The sequence below is a fragment of the Xyrauchen texanus genome, chromosome 49 (assembly GCF_025860055.1).
Source record: "Xyrauchen texanus isolate HMW12.3.18 chromosome 49, RBS_HiC_50CHRs, whole genome shotgun sequence".
NCBI lineage: Eukaryota > Metazoa > Chordata > Actinopteri > Cypriniformes > Catostomidae > Xyrauchen > Xyrauchen texanus.
Window position 1 is genome coordinate 8,110,709 of NC_068324.1, and position 12,833 is coordinate 8,123,541.

Sequence of the window (12,833 nt, forward strand, 5' to 3'; positions counted from 1 at the left end):
GCAGATTTCGAGTAAACAATAGTTACATTCAGCTGCTTTAGTCAGAAAATGAGGCAAGGTCTTCTTTTCTACTGTGCTTGGACTGAAAAAGTAAATACAAATAATAAATAAAAACATGAGGGTATAAACTTGTTCCAAATGTATTTTCGTAAAAAAAGTCACAATTGTTTTTCATTGTCGTGCTAAAGCAATGCAAGTTGGTATACAAGTCCATGAGTTATACAGTGACACAGTGAAATAATTTGCTGATTTCAAATATTCTGAAGGTTGGCAGCAAAAACAAACTGCAATAAATATGGTTTCCAAAGATGATCAAATGCACTGAATGCACATCATCAGCTGTTCTTTGACATGTTGAAATCAGAGGCACGCATTGTTTAAAAAAAACAAACAAAAAAAACAAAACAACAACAACCAAGTGAAGTTAATATTTGAGCCATTTTCTGTTCCCAAAAAACAAAATCGAAAAGGACAAAAAGAAAAGACAACATCCAATGAGCTTGAACCATTTTGTACAGATATATTTACATGTTTGGTAAGAGAAACCTTATGAAAATACAGAGGAGGAAAATCCTCTATTGGAGATGGGGGACATTTGTATCATCGTGCTAGTCTAGAGCGATGATGTCATCATTATCATCAGCTGGCTGCTGATCAGGGCGTTTGCGCTTGGAAACGGCATCGTTTGTTTCAGTGTCATGGTGCTTCCTCTTGCGGTTACTTGCCTCTGGTGTAACCTCCAAGGTGCTTGAGGATGGTTCTTCCTCAGAGTCTACAATAAGGACATCATCATCCTCTGCAGCTGCTGTTAACATGAGAAAATGCTAATTTACAGTGCCAACAAGGGATGACTGTTTTGTATAGTTCCTTAAATCTGAATCATATACATCTTCAGATGTTAAAATACTTTTTCCTATTCCATCTTAAAGGAATATTTTGGGTTCAATACAAGTTAAGCTCAATTGACAGCATTTGCAGCATAATGTTGATTACCACAAAAATAAATTTAATTAATTCCTCCTTTAAAAAAAACAACAACCCAAAAATCTAGATTAAATGGAAGAGAATGGGGAGTTTAAGCACCTATGTTATTCTGTTAAAACTTGTGTATTATTTGAGCTTTAAAGTAGTTTAAATAATTGTTTTTGTGGAATTAAAAAATTTGTTGGAGGGAGGGTTAACCAGGTAACGTCATTGCAATAAAGCTGTAAAATGTTGTAAAAGGGATATAACTTCATACAGATAAGGTTAGCAAGCTATATTATAACACTTAAAATCATGTTAACATGCATATTGTTTATGTCTTGTGGCTATACTTATGAAACGTTATGTTTACATATTGGCCCCATTCACTTGATGCTCTTATGCTTTTTTAAAGAAGGGGGACAAGTTGTCTTATTTTTTGTGGTAATCACCATTATGCCACAAATGTTGTCAATTGATCTTAACTTGCATTGCACCCAAAATATTCCTTTAATATGCAGACATCTATATGCAGGGTTGACATACTTCTGATTCATTGATAAGAGCCGAAACGATTCATTCACAAATTGGACATAACTTTGGCTGACAAGCAAGTATACATCAGTTTGGAAATGTTCACTTTGCAAATTCATGATGTTGTTAATGCAACAGAAAAATAACTTTAAAACAGTAAGGTTTTGTCCAAAGTTTGCCAGCTACCTGTGATGACCTTACCTTTAGAAGAGGTAGAAGGCTGGGCAGAATCTTTGTTACCATTGGTAATGTTTTTCCCCTCCTCTGGGGCACTTGGAGCTGGTACTTTTTCTGGGGCGTCACCCACCACTTCAAACTCAACATCCTTTTCTAACTCCTCACTACAATGAATGCAAGACAAGACTTTGAAGCTCAAGACAAGTACAGGTAGTAAAAAGTTAAATTTCTTAGCTTCAGGGACATCCACACTCACCTGTGAAGTACATTGACCAAAAGCGTGTAATCCTGAAGGAAGTCATCTGCTTGAAGACGGCTCCCGTTCCGAATCCCAAAATCAGCCAAAAATTTGTTATTGTTAGCTACAGAGAGACAAGACACAAACATTAAAACAAAGCTAGGATATATTAGTAGTGTAAGATGTCCTCTAGAGTCAGATTTGTAAACTGCACATAGTTTAAAATCACACCTTCAGTCTCTCCCTCCTCTGAGGAGATGAGAATTGTTCCTTTGCCATCCTCAATTTGCACATCTGGTGCCACCATGCCAAATTTCTCCTTCAATATCTGATAATGCAACACCACAGATATGAGATGAGGGAGTCAACTAATCCTGACAATTTCACAAACTAGTAAAAAAAAATACTGAAAATGATAGTCAACATTAAGTATAGCAAACCACTTCATTATATTGAAAACGAAGATTTCTTGGCATACAATATCCAGAATTTAACTACTTGGAACTATTTGGATTCCAAGGACTGCCGCTACCTTGTCCTGAAGGGCTTGCACAATGGTCTTGTGCACGTTCAGTTTGACTGTGACCTCAGGTCTGCTGGCACACACGTAACAGTTTGAATTGGGAGGGTCCAGTGCACACGGTACCAGAAGCTTTTTCCTGGGGTTGGGTTGCTTGTTCAGGAAGATCTAGAGACAAAAACATGAAAAGCGATCAAACAACCAAAGTTTTTTTGGCAAAGAAAGTAAAATCTTATACTGCTTGACAAGATTTTCAAAAGGTCAATTCTCAGGTGAAACAATTGCTGAAGATGAAACGGCTTAAAGCTCATAAATCCTTTAAAACGGATGCAGAGTTGGCTAATTTTCTCCTTAACAGGTAAGCATTGAGTGTCACCTCAAATATCTTGGCTGCTAGTAGGGATGGACATTGAGTAAATTCAACATTTGAGTACTTGCATTCATACTCAGTGTTTCATGTGCAGCCTGGTTTCAAGGCAGAGAGACACAGCCAGTGAAGTGATCCAGACCAATGCGGTGGAGCGGACAGGCCAAGGCTGTTTACTACATCGGCAACAACCAGCTTGACAGAAAAATCCGCAGAAACCACAAGCTTGACTCAAAATTGGCTCAATGTACGAATGCGATTACACGTTTAATGAATACTGACATCCAAATCGAGTAACGTTACTCATGCCCATCCCTAGCTAGTTTTTAAAGCTATCTAACCTAATGTAAACCTTGTATCTGTTTTAGAAGAGTTTACTGTATTTTGTGACTGAATCAATGAATATGGTGAAATGTCGCTAGCGTTAGATTGCTAGGTAGATATTTTAGTTCAACAATGTACAATTTTCTGTGTACATCGATTGATTATGGCATATTCATTTTAGATACGAGGGTCCAAGCACCTCCACCCCTAGCAAGAGGGACTGGAAAAGGCTCACTTGATGGCCCCTGCACTGTCCAGTGTTAGATGTCTATCAAGTGGAACACTTTCAGACCGGTTAGTATCGGAATCGATATTAGTTTTCAACACCCATTGTGAAGAAGTGTATATCCTAATATCAATACATAGGTATGTAGCTGAAACTAAGTAAGTTGGTGTAATGCAATTTAAATACAGTTTGTATTACTCGTGGCCTACATTTGTACAAAACCAATTTGATGTTGTTAAATAGTTTTGCTCATTTCGGTGTTCTCATTCTGGCAACCCGCACAAACATCTAGTCTGGGGCGGGCGGGACAGACAACTCTCCAATATTTTGAATTTGGACTGCAGTACCCATTTCAAATGCTTGTTGTCAAGCTTACATATAGCACCTTTAAGCTATCATAGGAAAAGAAAAAAAAAAAAAAAGTGTAGCAAGATGCACAGGACATAATGCAATCTGGTTCACACTTGTCAAAGTTTTGATTATAATCTGTAGAAACATCACCACAAGCTTACCATACGACATTGCTTGAAGTCTGAGTTGAGAATTTTCAGCGCCTCAAGAACGATGAGACCGGCAATGATGGCATTAGTGGTGGCTATTGCTGGAATGATGTTCCCAGCCATGGCTAGATGAAAAGAAACAAAGGTTTTAAGCCACATTAAATTCAATACCAACATTATTGAAAAATAAAAGTCTGAATTTATGAATTTCCCAGAAAAATGATATAGAACTCAGTTTTATGATAGTAAAATAAAGCAGCATTTATTTGAAGCACTTTTCCCCTACATGTTCTTAGTGAGTTTAGGAGTAAAAACAACTTTTTTAGGCCAAAGTGAGATTTTATATTTTCTTGAATTTTTTTTTTCTCGTTTTAGAAACAGTGCAACATTAACTCTTCTCTGCTAAAAATGTTTCTTGCTTTTAAATATGCAATTAAGTAATAAAAAGTTAAATATTTGTAATCATGCTAATTGCACTGACAACACGACTTTCCAAACGCTTACATTTGACATCAAAGCAGCTTTTCATGGTCATACTGAAGACGTTCATGCGCAAGTTTGCGGCCGCTGTAACAAAGTCCATCGCTGGAGGGTCGTCCTGAAAACATTGGCACAAATTAAGTGGGTTTTACACTAAACATCTGACTGTAAGTTAAATTTTTTATTTCAATTTTTTAAAGAGATTCATGCACATTAGAAATCAAAATGCTCAAATAGGGATTTAACGCTAAAGATATTTTGGCTGAACAGATGATAATTTTTATCTATGGCCGACATAAAACTATTCTATTGTTCTATACCAATATCTAGAAATGTACTATCTATTATCTCAAGCATACTGTTTGAATGTGGAAAACTAAGCTCTCATGTTATCTAGGCCTGTCATGATAACTAATTTTGGTGGATGATATTCTGTCCCAGAAATAATTGAAATAAACTATATTATTGTCATTTTAAGGCCATTTTATGCCACAGATATAATGATAATATAATAGCGTAATAAAGGAAGTACACCCTTTCAAAGAGCAATGAACTTTCAATTCTTAAGAACATTCAGACACTGAAATTGGAATGCCAAAAACACATTTTAAGTCAGGAAGGCCCCTCTCCATATCCAACTGCGGTTTTTGTTCCCAGCTCTGAAAACTGGATGCTTTTAGGTTAGTTGTATTGACACTTTTCGTTACCACTGTTTTTAAACAAAGTCAACATACCGGCCCGGGCTCCACATTAAGCATTGTCGTGTGCTTGTCCTTCTGACAATTTATCATTTACACCTAACAACCATTAAGAACACATTGTAGAAAGATGGTAAATCATTACAAACACTCAAGCCTGTATAAATTTCTCTCTTCTGAGGAACAGAACATTGAATTTTTGACAGAATGTAAGTCACAGTCACTCCCATAAAAGAAAAGTGGATTGAGACCGAAACTAACATTCTATCTAACGTCTCCTTTCGAGTTCCACAGATGATAGAAAGTCTGACGGGTTTTGGAACAACATGAAGGTGAGTAATGGCAGATTTTTTTGTAACACTTTTCAATAAGTTTCATTAACATTAGATAATGCATTAGATATCATGAACTAACAATGAACAATATTTAACAGCATTTATCAATCTTAGTTTGTTACTAAAAAAAAAAAAGTACAATTGTTTATACTTCATAGTGCATGAACTAATGTTAAAATATAAAACTTTTTATTTTAATGTATGAACATTTATTAATATACTGCATGTTGGAATTAATATAAATTATATAAAAGTGGTGCTTATTGTTAACTGATTTAGTTAATTATAATACATTTTTTATTTTTTTTTACATTTTTGTAGTGTTACCCAATTCAAGTTTTTGGGTAAATCATCTCTTTGAAAGTACAAGTCAATTCTTGACAAAAGGCATTGAAAGTTTTAACAGATAAAATCCTGAGAGCTGCTAAATCAGTTGTTATATATTCAAAACAGGCATGCTTTTTAAAGATAATGATTAAATTGTGCTTAACTTATTAATGTTATAGTGTTAATATTATCATGTATATTGCTATATACTTGTTAAAATTGACTGATTCACATGGCAGAGAAAATACCTCTGATACATGCATTAGATGGAGCTCTAGAAAGATGTGACGGGTGCATAAGTCTCTGTAGAGTTGAGGAGGTCTGGGCCGGGCTGGAACAAGCACGCCCGGTCACCAATCAGCCTGATAGGGGCATGTGAGGGATAAAGGCGGCCAGTGACGACAGTTCAAGAGAGAATTACAGGCAGCTGCTCTGTGTGTTTTTTGATTATTTCTTCATTAAACTATAATTTATATTGTCAAGCCTCTTCCTTTCCATTGAACTGCTTTACAGTCTGTTTTAACGGTTTCTCTTCACTCTAAAAATGGTATTACAAAAAGCGTTTTTGTAATTTCTGACTTTCTTTTGTAAATTCTGACTTTCTCGAGCACCACGATGTGACGAGACAAAATTAGATTTCTCCAACGTTGCACTCTTGCGACGAAGACAGCTTTGTTGATTATAAACAGAAACAATATTTTTATCGCATCACTCACTTATAGAGACAAGGTACAACACCATTCGCATGTCCAATTAACAGGTTTATTTTCGTTTATATATGCAAATCTAAAGTTCAGTAGATAAACGCTTCCCCACTGTGCATTCTCACATGCTGCTGAAAGCTGCACGAGTGAAAGTGAGAGAGCAACGTGAAAGAGGGAATTTACTGCATTATAAAAAGTGAAACATGCGGAAATTATTACAATTGTGCTCAATCCCTGAAATCCTACGCTATTGAGCCAACATTCGTTATTGAGATTTTAATCAGGCTAATTGTCCGTTCGGGCAAGTAAAATTTTCTTAAACTTGCCCTTTCAAAATTTCCACTTGTTTAAGCTTTAATGTCGAGAGCTCACGTTAATGGGCTCTCCTCTTTTGGCTTAAAGCCAAAATATTCCCACACCAGAGCTGCGGAATGCGGCTTAGAAATGAAGTCCATGTATAATTCCAAACTTTCTGGCTGGAATTATGCAGTCAATGGGAAAAACATTAGCCTCGAGTAACACGTAATCTTCACCTGTCGCTGTCCGCTCTGTGTGTGGAATAGCTGCCTGAGCCCCGCCTCTGACACAGAGAGCAGATGAGAAGCAGCAGCGCAACTGGCTAAAATGTTGGTGACATTCATTCTTATGTAAACAAATATGCATGTAAACACAATGGGCAACATCAAGCTCAGCAGAGATTATCAAGGTCATGTCCATATATCGTAAAATAAGTCGATAATGTAATTATCATGACAGGCCTAATGTAATCCTTGTCCAATTCAAACTGATGCTGACACACTGGGAGATATCATCATAGTCGCTGATTTATTGTGCATCTTAATTTTTATAAAAGAATACACAAGTTTGAATAGTAAGTAAAACTTAAGTTTTATAGTGCTTCACTTACCTTGTCCCAAACTAGCTCTGCATCATCACCCTTCTCTTTCAGCTGAGATCGGAGAGTTTCTACACTCCTTTGGAAGAGTTGAGCGTAACCCTGAACACCTAACACCTGCTGGTCCTTCAGACCTGTGCTGCAGGCCTCCTCCTGAGAGCATGCTATTATACACGCAATACAGCTTTATTAACACTTATGGCCATTGCTATGATTATAATTACTATTCTATATAACATATCGTTTATATGATCATTCACTTGTGTGCAAAATAACTCATGTTCACATTGTTGATAACTCACTATGCTGCTGGATTTCTGTCCAGTCTAGAGGTACTGGGGCTTTCCTCTTTTTCCACAACTTATCCATGGTCAACAAATACATGATGTCATCTTTAAAAAGCTGAAAAACACCACAATTAGATCAAAATTTAGACCCCTTCTACAACCTGGACCTTGAACCAAAGTTCAAAAAGTCTGTAATTGTGATCATTTGAAGGTAATGGTGGGATTTTAACACCCACTCTCACCTTATTGAAGAGTTTGACCGGATCGTAGCCTGTGGAGCGAGCCCACCCTTTAGTGGACACTCGTTTGATGTCTCCATCCTGGTCAGAGGCTGTAGCTTTGGCTGCTGCTTCTGCAGGGTTCCCTGTTATCATCAAACATCACACGAACATAAACTTTCCAGGAAATAAGGGACTAACACTAAACCACAAATGCTGAACATTAAGTACACATTCAGTATGAACAAAACTTTTAAAAACAGAACAATTATAAAGTGTCTGACTAGTTTAATTGAAGAGCCAAACCCTTCATTTATACTTCATCTTTATTTAAGCAGAAATTACCACAAAACCTTCTGTGGCTCATTGAGAAGGTAAATTATAAAGTGCAGAAGAGCTGATGTCAATGTACAGCTACTCACAGGCAGCCTCAGGGTCAGCTGTGTCAGGTGAAACCTCCTGATCCGCGTCCTCCTCGCCAAATAGCTGACTGTAAAGGCAAGTTATAAAGACAAGTTAAGGTTATGCCAATTACTTCCAATAATTCAAATAACTCAAGAATCGAAAAGCCAATACTTTCCAGGTCTTCTTATAAAAAGGGTTCATTTAATTAGGAACAATATTCATTTTGTCACCATGCTGTGACGGGATAGATGTTATTCCAGAAAACTTACTTGAAGAGGTATTTGGCCCACACAATGCAGTGAATGGGTTCAGAGGGCGTGTTGCGAATGGTGCATCCTGGGAAGGTTTTCTGTGTTGGCTTCGGCTGACATTCGTAGCATTCTGTCTGACCCTGTGTATTGGAAATTTGCAAAACGTCAATGCTGTATTACACAAACACCTTTGAAAACCATTGAATAGATGCCATTTCATTCTAAACCTTGAAGAGAACAATATTTGTCTACAATGTGACTGTTGTTGTAACAGATGTGCCTTGCCTTCTTGATAACAGTAACCTGTCCCAGATAACCCGCCGTGCCACTCTCAATGAGGGGAATGTCGGCGGCCAAACACATCCTGTTGACGTGATTTCTGGCCGCTGCATGGACAACAGAAATGACAATCAGTGCAGAACACTTTTTTTTTTACTCCTATGGATTTTAATCCAGTTGGAACAAAGGTAGTGCTCGCATTCACATTTGCAGAAGTCTGTCTTTGATAAACACTATGTACCTCTGTTGTCCAAAGCATTCATAACAAGTTGGAAATTCCGGAAGAATTCCACGTTGTAATCTGGGCTGTAACAGAAATAAATATTTTCATGAATAAATAACTCTACATAACTTTTCCCTCAAATTCCCTCATCTGTTTAGGTTTTCCACAAACGTGAGAACACTGAATTAAGCTATTACACTCACTTCATAATGCTGTCGTGGTAGGCAGTGATATTTGCAGAAGGGCAAAACCTAACCACGCTCTCTTTGGCAACCTAAAACACAGACAAATCATTACAAACAAATCTGACACATGCCTGTAATTCTTTTACACATGGCTTGGAGACAGTTGTGCCAATTACCTGAGCTTTGGACTTTCCAACATGTTTCTTCTGAAACAGGAACTGTCTATTGAGGTTGCTGACATCAATGGTGTCCAAGTCAATCTATAAAAAAGAAAGTCAATAGAAAACAAATTCTATGAGTTGGTACTCATCTAAGAGAAAAGCCAGATGTCTCCTTGAAACCACCATACACAAATTAAGAGATGTGAATATTTAGATGAAGCTTTAGATCAATCACATCTTCTCATCTCTTCTAAAGACACCTTTCGGGAGGTAAAGCAATTACAATCCTGAAATGGTTGGTGCATAACAAAATTCTATCAGTGTATCATTCAATTAGCACATTTGTTCGATTACACTCCCTGACAATAAGACTTATTCCCAAGTAAAACAGCCATACATACACATATATACACACATAGGTGGAAGGAAGGAAATAGGAAATGTAATTCACCAAAGTGGCATTCAACTGATCACAAAGTATAGTCAGGACATTAATGATGTAAAGAACAGCACCATCACTATTTTAAAAAAGTAATTTTTATCAAATCTAGACAGGCCCCATTTCCAGCAGCCATCACTCCAACACCTTATCCTTGAGTAATCGTGCTAAATTGGGTTCTAGAAAATCACTTGCCATTATATCAAACACAGCTGAAAGATATTTGTTTTGTTAAATGAAGCTTAACATTGTGTTTGTTTGTGATATGCCATTGTATACAATAGACTGGCAGGACTTAAGGGCAATATTAGGTCAAAAATTAAGTGCCCGACAAGACAGTCACATCTATGGAAAGTGCTACAGGAAATGTGGGGTGAAATGTCACCTGAGTATTTGGAAAAACTGACAGCTAGAATGACAAAGACAAAGGATCTACAAAGCTGTCATTGCTGCAGTTGGAGGATTTTATGATGAGAACACTTTGAAGTAGTTTAAGAAGTTGAATTTTTTTCCCCCTTCAAAGTGTAATAGTGTAATGTTTCACATTTTTAATGTCCAGACTATACATTGTGATCAGTCGAATGCCACTTTGGTGAATATAAGAACCAATTTCTTTCCATAAGAGCAAAATCAGTACATTATTCTAAATTTGTGGCCGCAGTGTATGGGAGTTTGCATATATATATGTGTGTGTGTGTGCACCATTGCAAGGCTTTTATTTTAATAAATGCCTACTACCATGTTGTTTCAGCGAGCTGGTAAAAATCCATACAACATTTTACCATGATAACCAGTTTCCACCATAATGCCAAGGTTACTTCTACTTTTTTGTCATTGTATTTCTATAAAATCATAATATATTGATTGGTATGGTACCTTCTTGAACCCTTTAATCAAATTTCTGACATTTGTTGACATTTCCATTTGTTTTTCAACACAGTGTTGACCAATATGAAGTTAGTTCTTTTGCACAAACGGTAAATTCAGCAACCACGAAACTTCGACAGAAACTATTGTTACCATGTTCAACATCTGTAAGGAGGACCACTGAACGCCACAGAACATGGCGCGCAGAAAAGCAAAAATGAAATGTTCTTTATACCAGCAGCAACACAGCATAAAAAAAACCTCCAAGTAAATACACCATTATATTAGGCGCATGACCATCGTTTATTTGTTTCCATTACATTTTTGGTGCTTAAAAACGTGGGTTGGGTGATAATGGGGCCTACGTAACCCATTCAGCACAAAGAGAGTCCGTCTTTATCCGACTTACCACTTCAATATTCTTGAAACCGGTGAGGACCAGATTTTTCAGCAGCTCGCAGCCGATGCCTCCCGCCCCGACCACCAACACCCGACAGGAGGAGAGAGAGTCGGCGAGCTCTTTGCGAAGAGGTCCCACCAGTTGTGCCATTGCTCGGACAAGCAGCAGTTTGATCCTGCGGGGCTGCGGGGAAGGAAGAGACGCGTGCGGCCAGTGCGCAGGCGCAGAGTGTTCAGAGCGCGCGTAAACTCGGTGGAGGTTTTAACTGGCGCGCTCTGATGGTGCGGCTGAACTCAAGCGAGTTTTAGAGACTGTAGCGTGATGGAGGACCAAACTTAGTAAATAAATGATTAAATACATGTTAAATGTATTTATTAAATAAATCAACACATTCATGCATACATATCCAAATAAATTGCTTTTTTGTGGGTTTTTGAATAAAGGTTTAAATGTGATAAAGGTCTAAGATGTAATATTTGTTGGTTTTAAAATATTCACTGTTCTTTTGAAGTTCCCACGGTACATAAAACAAACATGATTATTTATAGGTGCGCTCAGTAATTTTCTTAATATGTCATCTTGACCTTACACTGACACCAAGTGGTGTGAAATAGAGGTCTGCACAGGACTGATTTTTCCATCCGGCTCCCGTAAGGCCCTGTCCCAAATGGCACACTCCGGACTTGTGGACTTCCTCAGAGTCCACACTTCGGTGACGTCATGTAGTGCAGACTTATAGGGCCCCTCGCGCAAGTCCACAAGGGCGCATTGAGAAGTATTTTTGGGACAGACTCGATCGTGAAGCGTGGTTATTGTTGGACAGGAGCTGCAGGTTCGGTTCGGGGAAATATGCTGCCTATTGTTGTTTGTTTTTACTATTGTGTTTGCGAGATGGCTTGCCATGCAGAGAAATCACATTTATACGCTCCGACGTCGTAGAAGACAAGATTATTTTTCATGCATACAAATGCTGATGTTATGCACGGAGGAAAGGGTAAGCAAGTAAATGTTATTGACTTTGTAGATAAACATATAACTTGTCAAAAGTCGTTAATGCATTAAGTCATTATTATTTGATTTACTGTTTAATGTTCTTTTTTCTTTATATACATACATACATATATATATATATATATGTATTTTATATTTTTTATGTGTACCTTGTTTTTTTATGTCGTTTTTATTTTACAGGTTTAAATATCCATACTTCACTTACATATGACTCAGTAAAGCCCTGCCATTCGGTTCTATATAATGAATCGTTATGCGATCAGCCTATTATTCAGCGCGCTATTACTATGTTTGAGACATCAACCACTGGTCGATGACCATAATCTTTGTATAAACTGTAGGTAACAACTGGTAAAATGTACACAGTCATAAAAACCATAATGATACTTACACTTAAATATTTTCTTCTCAGCCATGTTATCAATTGTCTGTGTCCGTGAGCGAAAGCGCTCTTCACACCAGTTGTCTGATTGGCCTTTCGCATGGACTCCTGGGTATTTGAAGTGCGTGAAGCCTGGATCTATGCCATCCCCCAAAAAAAACCTCACTAATATTTATTTCTTGTTAATGTTTGAAATGTTATTAATATTTTACAGCCCAGAACAGTGGTTGCCAAAATGTAGCTAACTCTGTAACACTTTTCAGATTTACTCACTCTCTCTTCCCCAGGGAGGACTTTTGTATTACTGTATACAGATACAATAAATAATGTAGCCACAAGCGGCAATCATTAGGGTCCAAGCACATGTGTAGAAATAACCAAAATAATCAGAATTGATAGAAATGATCCAGTGGATGACAAATAATACAAATTGACAG

General features: G+C 37.4%; 1 protein-coding gene across 2 annotated transcripts; it reads right to left on the reverse strand.

Moving 5' to 3' along the window:
• Window positions 1-124: 124 nt before the first annotated feature.
• LOC127640096 (SUMO-activating enzyme subunit 2) lies at window positions 125-11,250 on the reverse strand. Of its 2 annotated transcripts, none has more exons than XM_052122493.1 (17): window positions 11,013-11,250; window positions 9,313-9,396; window positions 9,155-9,225; window positions 8,970-9,034; window positions 8,735-8,835; window positions 8,468-8,589; window positions 8,216-8,283; window positions 7,818-7,939; window positions 7,591-7,690; window positions 7,301-7,452; window positions 4,354-4,447; window positions 3,862-3,974; window positions 2,445-2,600; window positions 2,144-2,240; window positions 1,931-2,036; window positions 1,699-1,838; window positions 125-802 (listed from the first exon to the last, which is right to left on the reverse strand). In XM_052122493.1, the coding sequence occupies exons 1-17, from the start codon at window positions 11,151-11,153 to the stop codon at window positions 609-611; spliced, it is 1,926 nt and encodes a 641-aa protein (XP_051978453.1). In that variant the 5' UTR covers window positions 11,154-11,250; the 3' UTR covers window positions 125-608. The 2 variants fall into 2 exon arrangements, with proteins under 2 accessions (XP_051978453.1, XP_051978452.1); XM_052122492.1 differs by having other exon boundaries at window positions 125-805; window positions 11,013-11,241.
• Between the last annotated feature and the right edge of the window lie 1,583 nt (window positions 11,251-12,833).

Excerpts from the sequence above, each read along its gene's own strand:
- LOC127640096 (XM_052122492.1), bottom strand. The coding sequence starts at position 11,153 with ATGGCACAACTGGTGGGACCTCTTCGCAAAGAGCTCGCCGACTCTCTC. Across the intron at positions 9,226-9,312 it reads TTGGAAAGTCCAAAGCTCAG|GTTGCCAAAGAGAGCGTGGT; the intron begins GTAATTGGCACA and ends TCTGTGTTTTAG. Across the intron at positions 7,691-7,817 it reads CGGTCAAACTCTTCAATAAG|CTTTTTAAAGATGACATCAT; the intron begins GTGAGAGTGGGT and ends GGTGTTTTTCAG.